Consider the following 25369-nt stretch of genomic DNA (forward strand, 5'->3'; position numbering starts at 1 on the left):
AAAGACCACCTTCTCTAGACAAGATTTTAACAATGGCTCAAAAAGCTCAAAAAACTATTTTGCGCTCAAAGAAAGACCCCAAAAATTCGCTAAAAGTACTTTTAGAAATCGTAACTAGCATCACATCAAACACGGGGGGGGGGGGGGGGGGGGGGGGGGGCACAGAAAATTGATTTTTCTTTCGCGTAGACTACATGCGGCAATCCTTACTAAACATGACAACATTTTCATTGTCAAACACAAGCCATTCACGACCCGTCAGCCATTTGTCATTACATTTTCTGTTTCTGTAGTGCTATCAATATCCTCATCCCCTGCCTCGTTCCTCTTCTCGCTCCCAGAAGTTTGTCCTAACCACCGCCGTATTAAGTTAACTTTTTACTTTACTACTCTAGCTAGCTCTTATTACCTCCAATGATCCTCAATGCTTCGTTTTACTTCTTCCTTGTGTTTTCTGGTGGACGCTCCGTTCGTTTCCACCGTTTCTCGCGCTGGTTTCACTTCTAACTGCGCGCAGGCAATGGAGTATAAAACGTTATCACGTAGCATTACGGCACAGTGTTCATGGGAAACTTAGGAAGTACTGCCAGGGGGATAAATGACCGAGAACCATGCCGAGAACAGAGACTTATGTATCATTCATGTAATGCCTCATGTATCACCGGCCAAACTGGCTAGTGAGTTTTTATTAACACCCGCCAAAATGAATTTTAACCCGCATTTGGCAGGTTGGCGGGTGTTAATTTATAACCCTGAACATACTGGTGGCGTGGCTAGCGTGCTCGTTTTAGAACGGCTAGCCAGTAACGTCATTTTGCAATGCAGTCGCTGTTCTGCACGATGAACTGTTGGACAAAGATTGTTGAGTTTGTATATTTTAGTAATTGGATGTTAATTGGAACACTGTTAATAATATGGCAGCAGAACAAAAGACAACTGCTGCAGGCGGACCAAAAGAATGGCCATTAATTGAATGTGTATTTGATGAAATAAACATCTTCATCCATCCTGAGAGTTCCAGTCCTTAAAAAGCAGCAAACACAACGCGGGTTATATACGCTACTGTAAGACAAACTAGAGAGGGTACAATTTCTGGGGAAATTGTAGGGTGTGCTTGCTTGCATCGGTTGCAGATGGGTCCGTTTATTAAATGTAATTTCTGTATATTTTATATAAAAATGCCTACTTATTATTTATGAAGATTGCATAGATTTACATTTAGTCATTTAGCAAACGCTCTTATCCAGAGCGACTTACCCCCCCGAGGCAAGTAGGGTGAAGTGCCTTGCCCGAGGACACAACGTCATTTTGCACGGCCGGGAATCGAACTGGCAACCTTCTGATTACTAGCCCGCTTCCCTAACCGCTCAGCCACCTGACTCCCTCCCCTCCAGATTTACATGTGTTGCTGCTCATGTACAATTCAAAATACAAAAAGTGAAGTTTAGCATGTCCCTGTACTTACTGTAAGTTGCTCTGAATACGTACATCTTCTAAATGACAATGTAAATGTAGAATGAACCTAACCTATATGACTTAAATGTCACCTTAAGTTTTTCCCTTCTACAGTAGTGATATTGTCAAGCATTTAGCCCACTCATATTGCATTCATTAAGTAAGTAAGTAAGTACCCAGATAGGCCAATTATACACCAATTTACCCCATAATACAACATCAGAAACCATGGTTGGCAAACTCTGTGCAGCCACATGTGGGTGATTAAACAATAACACACAATTAGCACCACAATGTGTGATTAACAAGTCCGTTTATGTATAATGGCTAAGCCTAAAACTTAAAGCCACTTAGGGGCTGCTGTACAGACTTAAAACAGTCTATGCCTATAGTAAACTAGCTGACTCACTCTCTTCTACCTTACACCGTTCCGTAGCTGGCTGTTGAAATCACAGACTCCTTATAGTCATCGTTGTGTTTTGATGGCCCTTTATTGATCACAATGTTCTTCCATTGAACATGCAAGTCCATGTGTCCATCAAGCTCCATCAACAAACATTTTTACATTCCCATGAGTGTTGCGGTGTTTGCAAATTGATGCGATATATATAAACCAATGAAAATGGCTCTTACATAAGGGATGCAAAACCTGTGCAATATCAAGCCATTCAACTGCATTAAACTTGTAAGATGGAAGATTTATTGACTGTCTGAACTAACAAAGCATTTTCCAGGAGGGATATCCTTAGCGGAGCTTAAGAGATGAGCCCTCTGGAAATTGTAATGAGGATGTGCAATTATAATAGAGAGGCTATATGGATTGATAACATTGGATAGTCAGTGACACACCAGCCAGGTTGTCACCAAATTGCCTACTGTGCTAACAAAACATTTAAATAACTTTTTAAAACATTTACGTAACTACACCATCTGATTTCACTTTGTGGCTCCCGTTTAATAAAGAGCAGCAACTCAATTGTAAAATCAGCTTGTATAGTGGTTGTATGAATGAAAACCCACACCCTCTTGGCACTTGATTGCTGTACACCTATTGACAAATGAGTAGAGACAACAGCTATGTTTGTGGAATGGAGAATGGTTGTTATAGCAGGAGGTAAGAAGAAGCACACAGAAGTCCCCAACACTATTGATGATGGGCAGCAGATCACCAGGAAGAATCTTCAACGCTCTGCTCACTGGAAAATAAAAGTAGTAAGTACATTTAGTCATTTAGCAGATGCTCTTACAGAAACAGCCAAAAATATTAAACTCATCTTGCTACAGAACCATGTTAAAGATTTGCTCATTACATGCTAAATAAGAGTCACCATAACCAACAACCCACTGGCAATCAGAACATAACATTAGAAGAGGAAGAGTAATCCAACAGGCCTACTTTGGTAATTAAGGAGGTGTTTAGTTGGTTTAATAGCCGAGCTAGCTCATGACTTGAAGGTATTTTTGACATAATTTGACATTTGCTGTTAGACTTTTAGAAGTGCATGGCAACTATCAGTTAAGCATTTACTTTTGCAGTATACCGATAGACCTCGTATATTACTCTACATCCCAAACTGTATATAAAAACAACGTTAAAACGGTACAAACAAAAGTACTGTAAATGTTTTTGTCCCGTTATAATCAACAAGCGGCAAGCTGATCGCACGAGATGGCTGTCTCGTGAATTTGTGGCTAAACATTCGGACAAAAGCCGTTATTTTGGGCAGTTTGTTAGAGGACACTTCAGCAAACTAGGTGGTCTAACGATACAGTACCAGCTTTTGAAATGTAACGTTGAGTAAGTAGATACAAGTTTATAATCTTCTTGTCACTAAAAATGACTAAATGTAAATGTAACCATCTCCTTATACAGTGGGTATACTAGCGGCTGTAGCTAGATGGCGCTAGCAATATACATCGAATACGATCCAGTGGTGTGCACTGTTAAATTGTTAGAGCTAAGCTACTTAGCTACTGGCCGGACATTTTTAACCTCTTTATGGATAGACCTGTAGCTACTAACTTGTTATATATATATATATATATAGCTAACCGATTGGTCGGTCCATTCTACAATTTTAAAAGCTATTGTAAAACCACGACTGGGAGAACTGCTATAAAATAAACTAGTAGCTATAGTAGCTCGAGCTACTACAAGCTAGCTCTAGCTTTGTCTACTGTACTGTAGCTCAGTACTACTAACGGAACATTAGCCAGATTTGCCATAGTGTGCGAGCTACAACACAAACGTAACAAATACACTGTGTTCCATCATTTTAATTAAATATGACTTGTTGCACATGTTATTTATATTATTATATTATCACGCTTACCTCGATGTTGATTAAAACTGTTCTCTTCAACGTCGCTGTCCGTTGCTCATGTGTAGCTCTACCTTTAGCCAGACAGGATATGGATGAGCATTGGCAACGGCAACTGTCAATTACTTGAAATGACCATTCAAAAGTAAGTTGTTGCACCGAATCAGGTGAGCTGGATCAGGGAAACATCTAAAACATGCAGGACAGCGGCCCTCGAGGACCAGGGTTTGACACCCCTAATATATATCATACTTCATAGGATAGATGGATAGATGATGAAGAGAGGAATAGCATGTAACAGCTAAAAGTAACACTTTTAATTGTTTCTTAACTCTTTCTGTAGCGGCTCAGCTGCACATCCTGACCCTGCTGGAACACATCAAGCAGCAGCAAATGCAACTTGCTGCTGCTGTTAACAGTCTTGCTGCAAGAGTGGGTACAGAAACTCCAGTGGCTGAGATGCCGGACAATATGAGTTTCCACTGGCCACCATGTCTGAAGTGGAGGAGTTGGAGGAGTGGCTGAAAGACTCGAGGAATTCTCATGCTAAGCAAAACATGGTATAAAGCCAACAACTTCATTGTCTTTTTACATCATCACCTTTAAAGCAACATCCATCACTGCTGTTTAGTTTACTGGGTGTTAATATTGTTTAGCTGGTGTTGAGTGCAGGGTTCTGTTCAGATAAACCCAGCATTTGATGCAGAATTGCAAACTTCATAGAGTCAACAAAACTGTGCATAATTGTAGCAAATATTTTGTCTTTTGATCTAGAAGAAACCTTTTTTTTTTTATCTTGTCAGATTTCTGCGCTTGGTGCTGTAGGAGGACAGAACACCAAGAGAATATCCTGGAATGTTCTATCAAAGATTTTCTCTGACACAGTGGCCAAAAGAATTAATTGGAAAGGAGTAAATGGCAAAAAATGCTTCAAAGAAATGCTCACGAGAACTCTGTTAATCAGTAAGTATTGTAAAATACAGTAAAGTAGCTGTCAAAACAATGGAGAATTAGTTGGAATAAGTGGAACATTCAGAATCTGTTAATGACAGTTTATTAAGTGATGGACAATCTCCCTCAACAGAAGCTGTAAGGAAGAATCATCAGAGTGCACCGGACAGTGAGATTGACTCTTGCACCATAAGAGAGGGAGGGAGCCAGTGTAAAGTAGCTAGGACAGGACTAATGCGTTCTCTCCTTTTAGTTTTGGTTAATAATCTAGCTGCAGAATTTTGAATGAGCTGTAGTCTTTCAGTGGTTTTCTTGGGAAGACCAGTGAAAAGTGTGTTACAGTAGTCCAGCCGGCTGGATATAAAAGCATGAATTAACTTCTCTGCATCATTTTGGTTTATGAATGGCCTTTGCTATATTCCTCAGGTGAAAGAAAGCTGTTTTGGTCACTTTATTAATGTGAGAGTTGAAATTCAAATCTGAGTCCAGGATTACACCGAGACTTGTCACATCTGGTTTAAGACAGGGGGTTAAGCCTCCAAGATTCTTAATAAGCATCTCTCTTTTGGATTTGGGGCTACATAGTAGGACTTCGGTTGTGTCTTCATTTAATTTAAGAAAGTTACCATTCATCCATTTGTTTATTGCCAACAGGCAGTTGGTAATGGAATTGATGGCCGTTGCATCGTTGGGTTCAGTGGATATATATAGTTGTGTGTCATCCGCATAGCTATGGAAATCTATGTTATGTTCTCTGATTATGTTGCCGAGTGGTAACATATAAAGAGAAAAAAGTAATGGTAAGAACCACCTTTGAAACAAGCTGAACCCCCTTGAAACAAGCTATTATAAGTAACAACGTTGTCACCGGCAGTATTAGATGGAATCGCGATTGAAACAGCACCATCTGCTAACTGAAAATATGCCCCCCAAAAACATAAATAAGCTTGACATTTATTTATGGGGAAATGGTTCATTAAAAAGAAGTTTGCTGGAAGCGATCATTGTCGGTAACAAGGCAAAATGCGATATAGCCCTGTGTGGAGAAGCTGCCCCGGTAAATTGTACTACTACAGTACAGTACTAGACTGCTGTGTTCGTTGGTAGCGATTGTGTTGGTTGAATTCGATTTAACGTTCCGTTTTACGGTTTAGGCTTAAATGAATTATTTTCATGAGAGATTGACAAAGTTTAGGCTGTGGCAATGAAGTTCAGGTTAGTAGTCAGATGGTTTCACATATTGAAAGACTTTTGATTTAAGTAAGGGGAGTACCGAACATGTTCTGTCGCCGTTTGACTTCCTAAACATCTGTGGAGATGTTTTTGTTGGCTAGTAGGCAATAGCGTTGCAGTGGGCTACACTGGTTTGAAACCACAGGTAATGATAATTTCACCAACAAATCGTTTACTTGTAATCTAATGTCATAATAAATCCTACAACGAAAATATACTTGTGAGGAATGTTTATTTTAATGATTGAAAACAGATGCATCCAGGTGACCACTGTAGTATGCGTTGCCCGGGCAACAGAGGCTAATGTCATGCTAATGCTTCAGTGAAATAGTAGACTACCGTTTCCGAAAGTAGATGTGGGCCTACTTCCTTAATAATATCAGCTAATATTGTACATTACATTTCACAATTGTGTTTCACATCACAAAGTAAAATGAGTAAATAGTTATCACCCTGGCCTCTTTGATTGTGGCGTTTCTGCAGCTGCCTTGCAGTAAAGCTATAGTTAGCCTAGCTATCCCCCAAGTTAACAGATGCGAAACGAATGTTCTGCTACAGGTAGTCACGCGTGTTTTCGTGACGTAGTGACGTTAGTAACGTCAGTGACTGGCTAGCAAATTAGCCACCGTTAGCTTCACTTTTCACCACAAAAACGCAATTTCTACTTAAACCATGCAACGGAACGTAAATAAAAATACATGCAACTCAATCGCTACCAAGACGAAACTTTTGACACCTAGGTTGTCTATGTAGGCCAAATATTGACGAAGATTTAGGGGGGCAAAAAGAAATAATAACTAAAAACGGCTGTTCCTGCGAAACAGCAGTGAGAATGCTGGAAAACCTGAATGTGGATAGCTGACCATGCTAAAAAAGCGGAAAATTGTGAACATTTTGTAGAATGTTATAAGCTGAAGCGCCTGAAAGGTATTTTTGAAAGGGGCTGGAGCTGGACGAAGGTATAAAACTACAGAAAAGAGAAGAAAAATGCATAAAGAGAAATAATTCTGAAGAATTTGAAAATTTAGCAGAAAATTATTTGCTGGAGTTTCAAAATGCCTGAAATGTATGTTAGAAAGGACCTGCAGCAAGATGAAGGCAGAAAAGTACAGAAAAGAGAAGAAAAATGCAAAAGTACTGGCAGTTGGAAGGTACTGCTATGAAATGTATTTTTGAAAGGACCTGGAGCAAGATGAATGCAGAAAACAGAAGAAAAGAGAAGAAAAAGAAAAATGCAAAACAATAAGGGCAAAAATTCTGAGAGATGAGCTGCAGGAAAATGTGAACATTTAGCAGAAAACCAGTTGCTGAAGTCTGGGTTGAACGAATTTGAAGGTAAAAGGACAACACTGGAATGACTTAAACTTGCTGGAAAAACGTAGCAACCGTTGGTCATTGTTGGCAACAGACTGGCAACATTTCTAACCTAGAATCTAGGTTTCAGGTTCAAGAAGGAGGAGAAACTAATCATGTGTGCCCAGTCCTGTTCAGACACTTAATTTAAGATGACATCAAAATAATAATTCATAGTGCAGGGTAGCCAATGTTGTCGTTGTCCCTCGTGAGTTTTTTATACTTAAATAATAAGATCATGCTACATCTAACCAGCGGATCATTTCTTGCAAGTGTGTCAAAGTATTATTTTTACAGACTCTATTAACATAGGCTTGAACAATAACCGAAGGCGTGAAACTAGAGAGAGGATGCAATGGAAAATTTACTACATAAGCTAGATCTACACAGCTTCAAATTGAAAACGGAGACCATCTTTTGATTAAAGACAAGTTCCTTAACCTCTGTTGTCAATATCGCCAATAAAAAGTAAATACTCTTCAGTTACGCATTTGTTTGTAAGCATTTGTTAAGTTAAGCATTTGTATGCAAGTTAAGCATTTGTTAAGCATTTGTTTGTAGCTAGGTAATGAATGATAGTTATTAGACCGTATGTGACCTGGTTTCGCCGTTCTATTAGCAGCCATGATGACAGTAGCGTCACTAGAATGGCCTAACTAACAAAAGATCAGATATCGAATCTGTCCGCTGTTCTACATTGCCCACATAATTACGTATATTTCATTCCAAGACTCTGCCGAAACCATAGATATCCTTTATGTGTCTGTGCGGTCAGAAATACAACTCCTTTGGCAGTTTCAAAAACGTTCATGGTGCGTGTCTGTTTGGTTGCCACGGTGATGGCGAAGCTGTGATAGCTAACGAGCTAGGCAGAGAGAAAAACGAACATTTACCTAGCATCCACACCTCAAACAAGTTGACCTAGACGCAAAACTACACGTCCAATCAATAAAATTAGGATATTTTCCGAGACCCAAGACTCTGCCGAAACTAGAGATGTCCTTTATATGTCTGTGCGGTCAGAAATATGTCTCTACTGGCAGTTTCGAAATCGTCTTCCTTCTTGCTTTCTTTGACGAATTTGTCCCAACATTTGCATTAGTCTCTATGGGGCTTGAGACAGACTTTGTCTCACTCTCGGGCTCCTCACGCAAAAAGTAAATAACTGGGTTTCCATGCCCATATGAGTCCGACCAGCACAAGCACGGCATCGTTTTGATCCAAAATGAAGCTTGAAACGTAAATATTGCGGCCGTGAGAGCAAAAGTGCCATAAAAAAAAAAACACGGTTTCGGACTCTGCTGTCACTCTGAATTTGCGCAACATTAAAATGCCTCACTCTAGCTCTCTACATAGAAACCCATGTAAATCTCAGAAACGGTTTGGAAAAACTCATGAAACATAATCAGTGATATAGAAAAAAGTTGAATAGATATCAAAAAGATGAATTTCTAAAAAATAGTTTAGGATTTTGTCAACATTTTAAAGTTCAAATGGTGGCTCCAGCTGAAAGATTGAGGAAGAAGAAGGATTTGGAAGTTGAAGAAGTTTTAAGAAGTTTGAGAGGATTTGAAAGAAAACTCCATTGGAAAACCATGTTAAAAATATTATGAATATTGATTTATATTAATTCAAGCATAAGAGGTACAAAGCTGAAAAGTCATAGCACCCATGGCCTGAAACTGCTGAATTTTATGATAGATGAACGGTTTTAATAGCTGAAGATTTGAAGGCGCTGAAAGGTGTCTTGGAAGAAATAGAAGAAGATGGTTGAATAAAGATTCAAAGAACAATACTTGGAATGCTGAAGCTGCATTCCAACAATAATAAAGAGAAACAGTAAAACAATAGAGAGAATGCTTAACAGCATTCTCACAATAAAAACTAAAAAAGGCTGTTCCTGTGAAACAGCAGTGAGAATGCTGAAAACCTGAATGGGGATAGCTGACCATGCTAAAAAAGCTGAAAATAGTGAAAATTTAGTAGAAAGCTATAAGCTGAAGCTTCAAAGCAACCGAAAGGTATTTTTGAAAGGGGCTGGAGCAGCATTCCAACAATGATTTGAAAGGATTTACCATTACTTTTAAAGGGAGAATAATTTGCACAAAAACGATATTTTTAAAAGTATAAAAGTGAGAAATTAGAAAATACCCGCAAGCTGAAAGCTGAAATGAATTTCAAAAATGTGTGAGTCACACAAAAGAGGCAGTGTGGAAGCTGAACTGCATCATCTTAACAAAGCTAAGAGCTGAAATAACCTACAATGCGGGAGAAGCTGAAAGCTGAACTGTTTAACAGAAGAAGAAGTAGGCTAGCTAGTCGTAACAAGAATATTATCGTTTTAACAGCTGAAATTATAGTTGGGATAGTAATAGCAGTAGCAGATGTAGCATATCATTGAGTGCGTTTACTCGGCTTTCTTAGTAGGATACAATGTGTTGATGGAATGAAACATACAGCAGTAGGGCCGATACAGGAAGACACGGCGACACTTTGTTGCAGAAGGATGATGGTGCAAGTTTCGTCCGTGGAGCATACAACAATTAATAAAAAAGAATCATGTAGACGCTTTTATTGAGTAATCGCATAACTAATTACACATGTAACCGGAGTAATCGTATTATTGGCATAAACCGACAATTGCTAGTAATCGGGTTTCTCATGGTCAAGTAAACGCACCAATCACCTGTGTGAGAGACTGAGGCCCCGTCCACACTAGCCCGGGTAAATACAAATACGCGTATTCGAATTGAAAACGATCTCCGTCCACACTAGCGTTTTCATATCGTTTTCCAAATGTTTGCTGTCCACACTAACACGGGTACATGACAATCGTTGTCATGGTTACGCCACTCCTGCCCCTCCCTCCCGCCACCCTGCTCTGTTTACATGCACGCGATCAGCTGAGACTGACACTTGTTTTGAGGTTAAAAAAAAAGTGTCATACCAAAAACAGTTACACTATACAAACTATAGTTTTTTGGCTACAATGGCTCAACCAAAGGCGAGTTTTTTTTCATGGACAGATGAAGAGGTGGATGCGAAAGAGAAGGGTTTCCCTCACACGGTGGATATAACCAAAACAGCCTTAACCACAAAGCTGAAATTTATTAGGAGTAAGTACAGGCATGCGGTGGACTCCGGGAGAAGAAACTAGAAATATTTTTTCAACGACATCCGAAGCTCCACTCTAAGCGTTTCAGTCTGCACTCTAGGCTTTCACGTACACACCCATGTAAATCTCAGAAACGGTTTGAAAAAGCCTTGAGCTGCAATGAAATGAAATGTGCTATATAAATAAAGTCTTATTATTATAAACCATGGTGCACACACAGTAAAAAATGGGGTGTTAATATTCCAGAGTTAACTTATTAAAACCCATAGAGAGTATTTTCAACAATGTGGAGAGTAACGGCGCTCTAATGGTGTCGTTAAAAGGCAGTGTTAAATTCTGCAGACCTGCAGTGAAAAAATCTACTCTTCAGAGTGTTAATTTCGCGCCACTGCTGAGGTTTAACCGCGAGGACAGTTGCTACTTCGTCATTTTTAAAACGGCTTCGGACTGAGGAGCGCGTACTTTGTCGGTAAGTAATGTTATAGTGTCGTAAATAAATAGTACATTTTGCAAAGTACCGTACGTTTTTAATAGTATTTATGCTAACTGAAGTATTAACACATGTTATGTGTTATCCAACTAGACTAACGCTACTGTTGTCGAGCTCCAATGTGACGGTAGCAGTTGAAAGTTAGCTAGTTAGTGCTAGTATACTGTACTGTAGTTCTGCTCGAGTCTTAGCCTATAACTGAGCAAACGTTCTGAGCTAGTAACATAAGCTAAATTAGGTAACGTTATCATAAATTAGACGGGACACAAATTAGTTGTCACAACTGCCCGCAGTCAGGCAAATGCTAAAACGTTAAACCTAGCTCTAGCTAGTACTGTTGTAGCTAACTTAATTATTCTTCAGAGATCTGTGAGGTACAGTACCTGTACTGTATTAGCTAGCAATAATAGCTGCAGGCAGCGTGCCAGCTAGTATTGCGAATACAGTAACGCTACCTCAGTAAATAATAGGTAAGTTAACTAGTTTTTATGTTTTTGCCTGCATATGTCTGCAAAGGACTCTGCACACAGCCTCGGATGGTGGATTGGGCAAGTAGTGAGCTAGTTGGCAACCTTCAATGCTAGAAGTTGAAGTTATAATGTGTTGACCTACTAGCTACTTCACGTTGCTGTGAAGCTAATCTTCACGTTGCTGTGAAGCTAATGAGTCATGACACGCGGCCAAAATGAGCAACTCTTAACTTGGCAACCAATTTGGCTAGCTTTCCCAACATTACATTTGACTTTATCATAGAGTTAGCTTATTGACGTTCAATGTTGACATATTTAGAATTTGTGGCTCCAGATAATTTTACCTTCACATTCATTTAATGTAACCTATTCTAGAGTCCAACTTTAGTTTGTCTACTGTGATGTCTCTACTGTGCAGTGCATTACTGGTTAATGATTATTTTGGAAGTTTTTTAACAGATGCAAAATGTTGCTGCGAGTTCAGTTTGGTGTAGAGCAAAAGTATGTCAAGCTGTCAGAGCTGACATTTGATGCTTTCTTGCAAGAAGGTGTGTACATTATTTCAAGAACTATTCATTCCTATTGCAAAGTTTGATTTACCATGACTTTCAAACTAATTGAATCAACAATGTTTTTACGATTAAATTTACATCTTCAAAAGATAGTCAAATAAAATCAAAAACATTTGAATGAGCAATTTATTTTGTATTTTTTACCTGAAATAATTGTTGACCTTTTATTGTCTTGGGAAGGATATACTCTGCTATCAAAATGTGTTTAATGGTGCAATCCTAATTGATATACAGTATACATGCTTCATTCAATGACCAGAAAACATAATTTTTGTTACCAGTGTTCACAAAATTCAGCATACCCGAAGAATGTCAGGCTGAAATCAAGGTGTATGACCAGTCTGACACAGAAGTTGACTCAGAGGTTTTTCAAGAAATCGCAAAGGAGTCACCTGGAACCTTTCGGGTCACTCTAGGCATAAAAGAACTTGGTAATCATTAACTTTTAACTATTAAGCTTAAAAGTTGGGTTAGTATAATATATTAGTATAACACAAAAACAAATCCAGATTTTATACACATGCATTGAACTTGTGGTTAATGCATTTTAGATTTTTTTTTTTTATGTATCATGAATATAATAGTGCTGTGTGATATAATCTTTTTATTTTGTACAATTTCATAATGCACAGGTGCCTTTCCATCATCAACCTCTGTAAGATCTGATGACACGGTAATTCTAAACCTCTCTGTGTGTGACCGTAATGAAGAAGCAGCCACTGTTGAAGGAAGCCAACCTAAAAGACCATGCAGAGTAACCTGTGAGGCAAAAGGGGTAGGTAGTAGAAATTACTTTTAAGTCTGAATGTTTTTTCATTTGGTGTTCTTGAGTGAATTATATAAAAATATATATTTTCACATTTAAAATAAATGTTTTTTTATTTATTTTAACTTAAAGTTGATTGAAAAAATCCTAACATCAAGACCCGGTGGTGAACGTATTATCCACGAGTATGATAAGACCAAAAATCTCACAGATGCCACCGGAAGACAAATGATTAACATACTTGCTGCTGAGATGACAGAAACACATGGGTAAGCATTAGACGTATGATTTGCGTAATTACTGTGTAGTTATTATTTTTCTTATATGTTGTGTGATGCCAGTTGACTTTGATGGTTTCATTGAATTTCAAATACCTTCCCTAGAACATCCCCCCCAAAAAGTGTCAGGGTGATGTATGCACAGGGGATTGTTGCATTCTTTCCTTATCTGGAAGACCCATATTCACAACATGGATATGTAAGTAAAGGTGTAATTGCAACATTATGCCCGTATTCATAATTTTAAATGTTTGTGTTAATTTATGTTCATATCTAATTACATAGGAACATTACTACGATCCAGAGAGTGGGTGTGGATACCTGGCATGGCGTTTGAAGACCATACAAAGAAAAATCGCTGAAGAAAAAGCGGCCTCAGAAAACAAATCCCCCCAAAAGTAGTTTGTGCTGTGAATTGTGTTGTGAAGGAGGCTGTCAATTTGTTGTTTGTCTTTAGCTGGTGGGCCAGGCCATGGTAGACAACCTATCACCAGTGACCAAGTACCAACTGATGAAGAGGTGGAAGCAGCCATTGCTGTTTTGAGATACTCTGCTGATGAAGACACAATCCGTGAGAAGATGAAAACTACTTTTGTGTTTCGCCAAGCAATGGTCAATAATGCAAACAAGTCAGCAGATGTATTTTTGGTCTTCCCACGGTTTTTGGACACAGCAGGACTGGTATGACTTTTTTATTCACTATATCACCAAAATACCAAATAATGCCTTAGATATCACTCAAGAGAATGGTGGTGTTTTTTTTTTCTTTTTCAAGTCTATGTTTGTTGCATTGCAAATAGAACAAGACTTCAGACATGTGTTTGGTGAGGCCACAGCCAACAAATTCCTGGAGAAGTGGCCAACCACTTTCAAAGAAAAGGTGATGAAGGAAAGCCAGGGACTCGTACCTACCACAGAACTCTTGGATTTGATGCGCAATGCTGAGTCAGCTGTGGAGACTGAGAATGGTATGATTACTGTTTGATCTTGACATTACTGTGTTAATCTATGCACTAAAAGCATTTTGTAATGGTGCGAATCCTCAATTGAATATAATTGTGGTATTATGTGAACTTAACACTGGTTTACTGATCAATAGGCTGGGACTGTGACAAATCTGCCATCCTGCTGCTGCTACATTTGCTACCACCAGCTGCACAAGGGCGAAAGAGGCCAGGAAAGATGTCTGCATCTCAAGCAGCAGATAAGCTCATCAGATTTCAAAAGGTACATTGAAATATTGTGTGAAAATCATCTCAACCTCATAATCACTATGAGATCTGATGTATAGTTACTAAATACTTCTATTTAATATCTCCTCTAGGTTGGAACCAGTGTGCAGCAGCATCTAGATGGCATCACCCAAAGCAGTCAGCCCTACCTTCTTGCCCTTGGATCTACAAGGAGCTGCATCCACTCCTACTTCATTGTGGTCGACAAGCATGCGCTACCATGCAAAGCGACAGGTTCAGTGGGAGCCTTTGACGAACTTTTTAAGGCCCATTTCGTCTTTGATACGTCATACAGTCCTTGCCTGAACAACTTTTTCACTTTTTTGCAAACAACCATCTACAACATTGACATGGGGAACACAAAGGAGACCCCCAGAGTTGCTGAGTTAAGAGCAAGACTACTAAGATAAAACCATGAGGTGTTTTCTTTGCAAAATATGCCATAGAGGTCCAAACAGCTTTTCAGGAACATTTTCATGCATATGAAGTGACCAGGTCAAAACATGGTTTTCTTTACTTTTATGTTGAAAACTTGCTTTATCATAGGCCCTTTGACATACAAAAACAAACGACACAGCTCTATTTGTGGTTCCATATTGCTTTCTCTGGTGAGCATGTGATTTCTGATGTTCATTGATGTCAAAATAGCCTATACAGTTACAATAAATACTGGTATGGTTATCTGTTTGCTTTTTACCTTCATTACATTACAGTAATTCAATAACACTGTCATGCCATTGAGTTTTAAAATAACACTATGTATATATACAAGAAAATCATACAAATCAATATTTTGTACACATTTCAGTGTTAATTTTAACACTTTCCTTGTGATATATCCACTCTGAAACGCGTCAATATATTACTCAGAGGAGTGTGATTAAACCACAGTGTTAAATATGTGTACACATTTCAGTGTAAATTCTAACACAATTTTGAGTAGAATTAACTCGGAAAAATTAACACTGACCAAAGAGTAAATTTAACACTATTTTCGAGTTGGACCAAATATTTTCTGAAACAGAGTTAAATTTAACTCTGTAGGTGTTGAATTAGCACTCTTGTTTTTACTGTGCAGGATTAAAGATTGTGTAATGTAACCAGTTCCTGTATTTGAAAGGTGTGTTTGGCTTGTGTGCCAGATATGTAAAGATTACATAACAGAACTAAGTTAAGGTTAAGCAAGGGATCCAAATAGTTCTCTCATATAACAGAGGTTTTCAAATGTAATGTACAGTGGTTTCCAAACTAGTGCCCAGTGCCCGTGATGCAAGTTGTCAGTGATTAAGATGTCGGTGAGACACACACAGATTCCTGGAACTATAGACAGTGCACAGTGCCTGTGATTCAGTTTCTGAGTCAGGCTGTGTTCACACCGAAAGCAAAGCAAATTGACCGCGGGAAACCATGTCCAAAATGACTACTAGAAACAAATATAAAGTAATGTCATATAGCAGAGCATGCCCAGACAGCTACAATAATCTTGCCCTCCATTTCTTCTAAAACATCAGTGACATCTCAACATTGATAAGCTTTCGCAACATAGCGTCATGTGAATTTCTCACTCAGGTTGAACATTTTAAACTCAAGCGATAGACGCGAATAGTAGTGCCCATGATGCAGCTGATGATGACAGTTCTTCTCAGCGGCTTTGATACCTATATTTCTCAGATCACAATTGAAATTCTCAAAAGTATTTATTCAACCTCCACATCATGTAGTCATGTGCAAATCATAAAAGCAATTTATCATTCATTTAAACAAATTGGTATCATCTACAAAACGATGATCCCATCAATGATCATAAAAATATGATCCAAACCCATTTCTGAAATGATATATTGGATTGGAAACACTCACATTATTAATTTCCTTCATGTGTATATCTCGCCAAGTTAATGTGGCCTCATCCATCCTTGTCCCTGATGTACTGTGCTCTGTAAATGTTGAATAATCTGGCCAAGAACATTGGATTACAACTGTCTACGGACACTGTTATTGATAGTGTAATAACAAATCCCACATTTGAGTTGAGTACAAAAGCTTCATACTTCCTGTCTCTGAACTCAAATTATAACTGTCTATGATCATCTCTACGTAGGATGTTGTTTGTTTTTTGTCACATTAGGTTTGTGAGTTTATAATAAAATGCTAAGAATTATGTGTTGAAATACATTAAATGTAAATTCAGAACAGCAGACAATCACACATCATAGGTAAACATACATTTCATAGCCCATGCAGAGGTTAAATGTTCACATGGAATGTCTTCCATAATTATGTGAGAACAAGTTGACAGGTTTATTGCAAAGTCAATCTATCAAAGCCTGTAATAAATATAATGTAGCACAATATTTTCTTTGTAAATCTGGATTTACTATGATTTTGTAAGCCTGTGATATTATTGCCGCTGACTAAACAACGAGATTCCTATTTTTACACATTGTTTGAAGGAACTTAATCGAAATTACATTGTAATGCTAAAATAGTTTACCTGACCTTCATGTAATGCATGCCACCCAGGGGTAGAGTTGAAGTTCTGTTTTTTGAAACTCTTTTTCAGTCCCCACAAGAATTATCCTATTATCAGTCTAATAAAATGAAACTGTTAGTTTTTGTTAGTCCCAAGGGAGTTACTGGTCACTAAGATTATTCAGTTCACAAAACATTATTTAACAGTAAAAAAACGAAACCATGCTAACCATGACAGAAAAAGCTTTCTGAACTAAAAGATTGTCTCTGAAAAAGGACTTTCACAGCAACTAGGAATGTTGCAATGTGGTTACACAGCCTCAAATAATTCAGTTTTTGCACTGAACTTTTCAGTCCCAGAAGATGCATCAAGAGTTAAATTTCTATGCCTTTTCCACTAAAAACAATAAACAACAAAAAAACATTGGACGCTGTTCAACACAATGAGGTTTTCATCTGAGCCTGTTATAGTCTGAGACTGTTTGCCATTACAAAGTGTTTGTCCATCCCAGTTTCGTTGTACAATCTATAAACATGTAACAAAAGGTTTTCATCAGGCCCATAGAGATTACCCCCGCACCGCGGGGGGGCCTCGCAGGGATGGGGGGCCTCGCGTTTGTTTTTTGTTTTTATCCAATTTGAATGACATGGGATGCACACTATGGTCTTATTGTCTTGTCTGTGTTTCCAGAGTTGATATAAAAATAAAGAAAAGTATATTTAATTGTGCTTTCTTTGTTAGCAAGGTAAGTGACGTGACGAAATCGGTCAGATGGTCACACAGACCGGCGAGCCCGCAGCAAATAGGTAGCTAACTGTAGCGTAGCTCGGATCCTGTTCCGTGGACTGGTGCTATTGTTGGGCCGTCAAGGTCATTTTTCAAGCTAAAACTGATCAAAGGGTTATTCTGCGGGGGGGCGTTATGTGTTTCCGTTACGGTACTGGTTTTCATGTTGATCCCTACATCGAAAAACTGTTTTGCCTCAAAACACAGGTAGCCCATATCTTTGATGTTTCTATCCACCACTCTTTCTTTGAAAATAATTTTAAAATATGGAATGAAACATGCAGACTTGAAGTCAGCTAAAGGACACAACACTTATTTCTAGAAGCCATCCTATGTTATTCCCTCCCTTTGCTATTTTTCTGACCAGGCTTGGAACAAGAGGTTGTTTCATTACAAACTCTTTCCACCCAAAAACCTATTAGTACCTAAAGTGACTTCTGTCCCTTCTGTCTGGCGATCTGTCCCTCCAAAGTACTTGCATGAGGAGCACTGACCCTGGAAGTGCTCCGGTGGTGGGGTTGATGGGGCTTTGTGAGCTATAGGAACCATTTACTGTATAGCCACACTTTAACTTGACTTTAACACTTTAACTAATTAATAAATGTATCTAATTGCCTCATTGCCCATGTCTGGTCATATAAACCATAGAAATGTATTCTAAAAAGATGTATAGTTAATCGACTGTCCATTTGACAAGGGGTTATAAGTCTGGGGTAGACACAAGATTGGTAGGTTTATTCTGCTTCTCAAGATTGACTACATTACTGTCCCTCATCTTGAAGGAACCTCAAATGCAAAGAGTCACTTCTCCAGTAATAAAGCAACAACAAAATGAAAGGGCCTTTGATAGGAATGCTTTAGACCATACCCTTGTGCTTTTTTGAGCAATTGTAATTATTCTAGCTGAGTGAGGAAAACAGAAAGCAACATTGAGCTCATGGACCCCAAAAAGCTCCTTAAAGCATTATTTGTGTGCTCATACAGCATGAAGCAATATCCTATTTTGAAATTAGGGATTTGATTTGGCAGCAAAGAACCAGGTCCAAATCCAAACAAAGAATGCCCAATCTCAAAAGATTTATAGATCAGGGTCTCTCAACTAATCAATTCCAATATACACTTTCAAAACCAGAGATGTAAGTTTATTGAGGAAAAAAAACTATGGAGATACAAAATTGCAGCAACACAATATTTATATAAAGCGGATCAAATTGATGATAAAATAGTGAGTTAATATATTTTGAGAAAGGGATGCTAATTAATTTGTTTATAAAGGACGGCATATATTGACTGATATAATCAATTGATAAATGTATAATATTTTGAGCTCACGAAAGCATTTGGAGCGAAGCTCAGACGTTATTGTGAAATATTACAAGAGATGTTGATTTTTTTTCATTCACTAGCTTCTTGATAACGTTGTATCACGAATGACTGCCAGATTCATAGTGAGTGCATTTTCTCCGCAAGAGATTTGGGTAATCCATGTGAATCTGATGATATTAATGCATGTCCCCTGGGTATGCTGCCAACCCAAAAGGATTATATCTCAACCATACTCTCAAATGTCTATCATGCCTCTGTGTCATGGCAATATACACAGGCCCGTAGAGATTGCCCCCGCAGCCCCCGCACCGCGGGGGGGCTCGCAGGGACGGGGGGCCTCGCGTGGCAAAAAGTTTTTTTAAAATTTTTATCCAATTTGAATTACATGGGATGCACATTATGGTATTATTGTCTTGTCTGTGTTTCCATAGTTGATATAAAGATAAAGAAAAGTATATTTAATTGTGCTTTCTTTGTTAGCAAGGTAAGTGACGTGACGAAATCGGTCAGATGGTCACACAGACCGGCGAGCCCGCAGCAAATAGGTAGCTAACTGTAGCGTAGGTCGGATCCTGCTACGCCGACTGGTGGTATTGTTGGGCCATCAAGGTCATTTTCCAAGCTAAAACTGATCAAAACATCTCAGAAGCTCCATGTCACAAGAGAGGCTGTCAGGTCTGCCCATCCTTAGCATAGAGAATAAACGTGCGCGCAGTTTACATGTAAAGAGCGTGGTTAAAGACTTTGCACACAGATTTGCTGAAAGACGCGCACATGTGTATTCACCTGCAAACCTGTATAAAGTAGCCTACCGGTGTATCGACTATGTAGGCATATTTGTTATGTTGTTGTAACATATGTTCTGTTTGATAGGCCCTAGCCTATGTTTCTTTCTGTTGGAATACATTTTTTCTCTGTTTGAGCAGTTTTTTTCTGATTGAATAAATTTCCCTAAAAAGAAAAGCTTGAGTTTCGATATCTTGCATTTATTATACGGCTCTTCAGAATGTTCCAAAAAGTTCAGTTGATCGCGTCGGGGTCCTGTTCGTCCCGTATGTCTTTATCAAAGTGAATTATCAGCTATTTTACAGGAGAAACTCAAACTAGATGCAGTCAACAAACAAATTACTGCAATGCAAGTATTTCTTAACCATCAAATTCAGCACCACAGCAGAAGATAGCTCCCACTGGCATCAGGGTGAGCCCGACGGTCACAGTCCATTCACACCTAATCTACGCATTTACAAGCGAGTGACATAATTGCTAGTGAAAACCTTTAAAAACACAAAGATTGTTCACGGCTACATTCCAATTACTGATTGACCTGTTTTGACGCAAACAAGATACTAGCAGCACTACTATTTCCTTCAGGCCTACGTGTTTTTAGAACTCAGTCGGCATTAGGTTGTCATACTTCTATGTAAACAGTTGTTAACGGATATCATCGTTTTCTTTTTGAACGGATATGTAGGCTATACTGTATGTGTGGTATTGAGAAGACAATGGTGCATGGCCATGTGTATTAAGCTCTGAGACAAACATTATCGTGACAGTAGGACACCGTTTGACACTGCGCAAGAAAGTTTTCAGTCTTCCACTTACCACAATCCTTGCAGAGCACTTTGCTGACATCCCTTCGAACCGCTCGGCGCGTCTCGACAGGTGGGAACCTCGCGTTGAAAATGAAGGTGTCATTTGTGGGTTCCAAGAAGAACATATACCTAGTTTCTTTGTTCAACAACGCCAAACAGTTCTCTCTTCTGTTCAACACAATATAAACAATAGAATTCTTCTCGAGTCCCGCTGCTTTCATTTCCCAAACCTGGTGGACCTTTATCCTAACCTGGTACTGTTGCGAAGTCCTGTTTGACACCGATTCTGACGGAAAATGTACTTGTTTTTCTATTATCTGGACCTCGCTTTCGTTCCTTTTGGAACGAGCGCGTTGATTGGGAAGATTTCGCCCCTCTTCTTGGAGCTTTCCCTCAAACACTACTGTCGACTGGTGCACCAACTCCTGCACCGGAGCCATGAGAGAGGGGCTACATGTCAGCCCACAGAAACCTCCATACGGAGAGATGGAAAAGGACGCAAAAATTCCACAAACAACTGAAATAGTAAAAGAACTCTGTCCAGAGACTAGGTGGGTCCTCATTTTGGTAAAGGTCAAGATGATACGAAAGCTTAAAAAGGGAGAGAGCAGATTATAAAGAACATTTAAGATGACTAAACTGTGATGGAAAAAGCAAGCATGGTCCAACTGAAGCCCGCTGTTTGCTACAGTGAGCCACTACATGAGGGGGCGGAGTTGCATACTCTCTGTGTCGTGTGTACACATACGCCATGTGTGAAAGGATTTAGTATCATATCGTTTTCAGCCTTTTTTCATAAATAAAAAAAAGTACAACATATATTTAGTAACTAGTAGTTCAATCGGAAATGTGTTAAATGTTAAGTGGTGATATATTGGTTCAGTTGTAAAAAAATAAAAACGTTTTAATTCTGTAATTATATTTCATAATCAAAGGGATAAACAAGTTATTGTTGTTCCTGTTACATCTGTAATAAGAACACAATTGGAACTCCTGTTACAGAACAATAGAACAAGAACATTACTGTGAATTAAAAAAAAATTTGAACATAGTCCAATAGTCTGATCCTGGATTACTTCAAAACAAGCTGTAAAGGGGTATCTAAACATTGCATTTCTGGTAAATATGGGGCAAAAAGGATTAAAGCCATTAGCAGCCAATTTATTAATAGTTCCCTTGCCAAAGCGTTTGTTTTATGTATGTGAATCGTAATCCCCATCTTAATCCACATACTGTATTTCTTCGAATAAACGCTGCTGCCCTCTAATAAACGACGCCCTCGAATAAACGCTGCACCAAAAATGAACGTTATTTAATAAACGCCGCAGTTTTTATTCGAAGAAATACGGTATTGCATTTTGGGGGGTTAGGGTTACCTCTTTGCAGCTCCTCTCCCATTGCTTCAAGGCATTGTTCTCAAATTAAATGAGATTCTCTCTTGTAAAGACATAATTGAAAGGGGGCCTGATGGTACATACTATTGTGGTTCATCATTCAAAGCCCCTCTGCCCAGCCCTCTCCTCATGGCATGACAGCCTCAGGCCGTAACATATCCTGCACGCAACCACAACAGCCTCAGCCTGGGCAGCTGCACATGAGTAGGGTGCCTATATGCCTGGAGGCCTTCCTTCCAGAACTGCCTTCCACCTGCTTGAGAGCCACAGTTCAGCTACTCAACCCACCCGGGTCTGGCTTGCATTGATCTGGCACGTCCCTCCGTGGCCACACATGACACTTCCACTTCAGCTGTCTCCCCTCTCACTGTCAGCCATGTTGGTTCTTCCAATGTCTCTCCTACCTTCTCACAGCATGCAGGTTCAAACATTAACTCAATAACTCATCATTGAAAAATTTCATTGTTTTACTGAATAACCTTTACAAATGCTGATGGGAGCTGCAGCTGATAGCTGACAAAGACATTTCAGACTTTCTAGTTTGATATCTTTTTTTAAACAGAATGCAGTGACCTCTAGCCCTTAAATCGAAATCCACTTACCAAAATGGCAATGTGCCAAAACCCAGACCACCAGCTACAGCTGACCTAATTTCTGCTGTGAAAAGTCAATGAAAATGTGTTGCATAATTGCTGTCATTAAGAGGTGCTGAAATGAGTATCCTCAATATTATCAGTATCCTCAACATTATTCACACGGTTCCTTCTTGAACTGTGGTCACGTGATAAATGGTCAATATCTATGACTCGGATCAAATGTATGATGTACTTTATTGTGTACACTGCACCCATTTATTTGAGATATGTATCAGTTCTGTAAATATTTCTGGGGCGTCCACATGCCCTATGACATTAGCGTGATTAAACCTTAGACAGGCATGTTCTTTAATCAATAAAGAATTAGGTTAAGTACTCCACTAGAACATCCACACAACCATGTGCCATAAGGAAAAGGAAACACCAACGTCAAGATATGTTTACTAACCAGCAACCCACACTTCTAAAAATTTTCATTCTATAACTTCTGACAGCCTCTTAAGCTATCTCAACCACCACTCTTTCAATTTACCCACATGCTTTGAATTTTCATTACAGGTTTTGTACAGCTTGTAAAAGATACCTGGAATAACGATGTGCTCATTATTGAGCTGGGGAAAAGTCTGTTTTATATTCTATATTTGCCCTTATGTCATATGCTATAAGTATGTTTCTACATTTGGTGATGCAGTTGCTCTTGCAATATTGAGGAGGATGCTTGTCAAGTTGCGCCCAGAGCAAGACAAATTTAACCATTTGAACCATTCATTGCTCCTGATATGAATATCACATATAGAAACAATATGTCCTAAAGAACTGTAAAACTGTTTAATGGAAGATAATCTGAACAAGCCTGTCCTGAAACAGTTTTTTGCAAAAAGGAAACTATATATATGGGTAAGCTGATGAAATGGGACTGGTTTAATGAGCCAGACAGTTACATTCCCTCAATGCCACCAGCAATTCAGAGCAATTTTAAACCTAAGCTCCTACAAATTAATTTCACAGGTCACCTGCTGCTGACCATCCAACAGCACATATTTATGGGACAGGGCGGCACAGTTGTCAGTGTCCTACTTCTACACACAATGAAGAATCATCAATAACAAACTAGGCATACAGGAAAGAAGGCATTTACACCAATTTCAATGGTGCTTCTCGTTGCCTCCTCGACACTAGCTAAAAGCTAATCTAAAATGTTTTAATAATTTTTATAAACTATAGTCCTTGAATAAACTTTTCTTCTTCATAAAATTACCTACATTGATTGGGCTTCCCTCTAGGTATATTAATGCAGGTGTATTTTAAGCAAGTATTTTAAGGATGTAGGGATTTGTCAAGGCTGAAATAAAAGGTTTCCTCTTCTCTTCCTGGAGGTTTGCCTGACAGCATCGAAGCCTGAGACGAGCTGTGACTGGACATAGATGATTAATGTGAAGAAAGACATGACTGTGTATGAGCAAGAGACAGGAATCAAAGGATATCAAAAGCATGTCCTCAGTGGGGTAGACTAAAGCCAGAGGAAATGTATCCTGAGGTACCTGCTTTTTCTCTGATTTGAGTTAATCTGTATTACTAAGTCTGTTACAACCTTGGGATAGACTTTGGCATCCCAGGAAACCTCTGTTGTAAGTGATGGTCATAACCTATCATATTGTGACCAGGAAAATGGTTTGCTGAATGTGATTTTAGTTTTGGCAAGTACCTCTTGGAAGGTCTTTTTCAGACAGTATTACAATGAAAAATCTATAGCCTTCTCCAATTCCATTGTAAGTGCTCTTGATACAGTTGTACAATCATATCATGCAAAAAGGAGGTAAATCACTTTTACACGGTTCACCAGCTCTATTCCCACCAGGATAAGACACTATCTGTGACAAATCCCAAGTCTCTCACCTAATCTCTCAAGACGTTTGTGTCTGTGGAAACACTAATCTCTAAAGGGATTAAATGTTCACATCAAGGTGCAGCCTACCATTCCCTAATTCTTTCCCTAAGGTATTTTGTTGAAAGTCAGAACAACCTTTGACAGAAGGGTTTTAGCCCAGGAATAGGCAGTACAATGACAACAGCAGAGCATGATGTGTAAATCAAAAATGTATAGTAAGGGTATTCAACAAGGTAAACACGTTAATGTGTTAACATGTTCACTTAGCACTTTGGATCAAGAAAAGTGCATTATAAATCTAATTAATTCTTCTTATTATTATTGAGTTAAATTTTCTGATCATTCTTATCTTGTCAAGGAACATTTAAATCTTAAAATATCTGCAAGTCAACTTCTGGATGCAACTAAGTGTGGGTACCAAAGTACAAAAACAACGAAAAAGTACTTTTACCTTGAATTCACATTTTATTCTTAACAAGTAAAACAAAACAATAATTGCACATGGAATTATATCAACAGTTTCAGATGAGGTCCCAATTAATACAAATCATTGTATGGATTAGGAAAAAAGACCTTTCTTCTTTTTGGCTTTCTTCATAGCAGCAGGTACGGTCGGGACTGTCAGAACTTCTGACCAATCTGGTAACTTCCTCTTTGAAGGCTGGCTAAAGTTCTGGCAAAAGGACCAAAACAATATCAACAACAGTGTAACCAGACCAGACTCACGAGGGATCCAAGTACAGAGGGTTTTATTACAAAACAGGGTAGTCAAGGAACAGGCAGAGATCGGTATTCAGGCAGACGTAATCCAAAATCGTAATCTGAAAACAGGCAGAAGGTCGTAATATCGTAATGATACTAGACATTAGGGCTGTCCCCACTCAGTCGACTAATCAATTTTCTGGTCGATATGCTCTTGGTCGACTAAGATTTTTTTAGTCGAGCTGCCGTATGGCAGTGTGAGATCTGATTCCCGCTTGTGTCATCATTACTGAATTAACGAAATGTTCTACAGAAATTGTAGATTATATTATTTAAGACAAATAAAGCAACTCTAAAAATATATAATTTAAAAGAA

General features: G+C 38.7%; 1 protein-coding gene and 1 long non-coding RNA gene across 7 annotated transcripts in view; both read right to left on the reverse strand.

Moving 5' to 3' along the window:
* Nucleotides 1-1883: 1883 nt before the first annotated feature.
* LOC136964135 (uncharacterized) lies at nt 1884-20742 on the reverse strand. Its single transcript, XR_010879050.1, has 3 exons — nt 20424-20742; nt 3789-3850; nt 1884-2651 (listed from the first exon to the last, which is right to left on the reverse strand). It is a non-coding gene; the product is annotated as an uncharacterized lncRNA (long non-coding RNA).
* A 4000-nt stretch (nt 20743-24742) lies between these two features.
* Nucleotides 24743-25369, reverse strand: part of wrn (WRN RecQ like helicase) — a 94404-nt gene continuing 93777 nt past the window's right edge. For all 6 annotated transcript variants that reach the window (XM_067258024.1, XM_067258022.1, XM_067258023.1 and 3 more), the window contains one exon: nt 24743-24964. In XM_067258024.1, coding sequence (XP_067114125.1) covers nt 24851-24964 — 114 coding nt within the window. In that variant the 3' untranslated portion in view covers nt 24743-24850. The remainder of the gene's footprint in view (nt 24965-25369) is intronic.

Source organism: Osmerus mordax, chromosome 20, assembly GCF_038355195.1.
Source record: "Osmerus mordax isolate fOsmMor3 chromosome 20, fOsmMor3.pri, whole genome shotgun sequence".
NCBI classification, from domain to species: Eukaryota; Metazoa; Chordata; class Actinopteri; order Osmeriformes; family Osmeridae; genus Osmerus; species Osmerus mordax.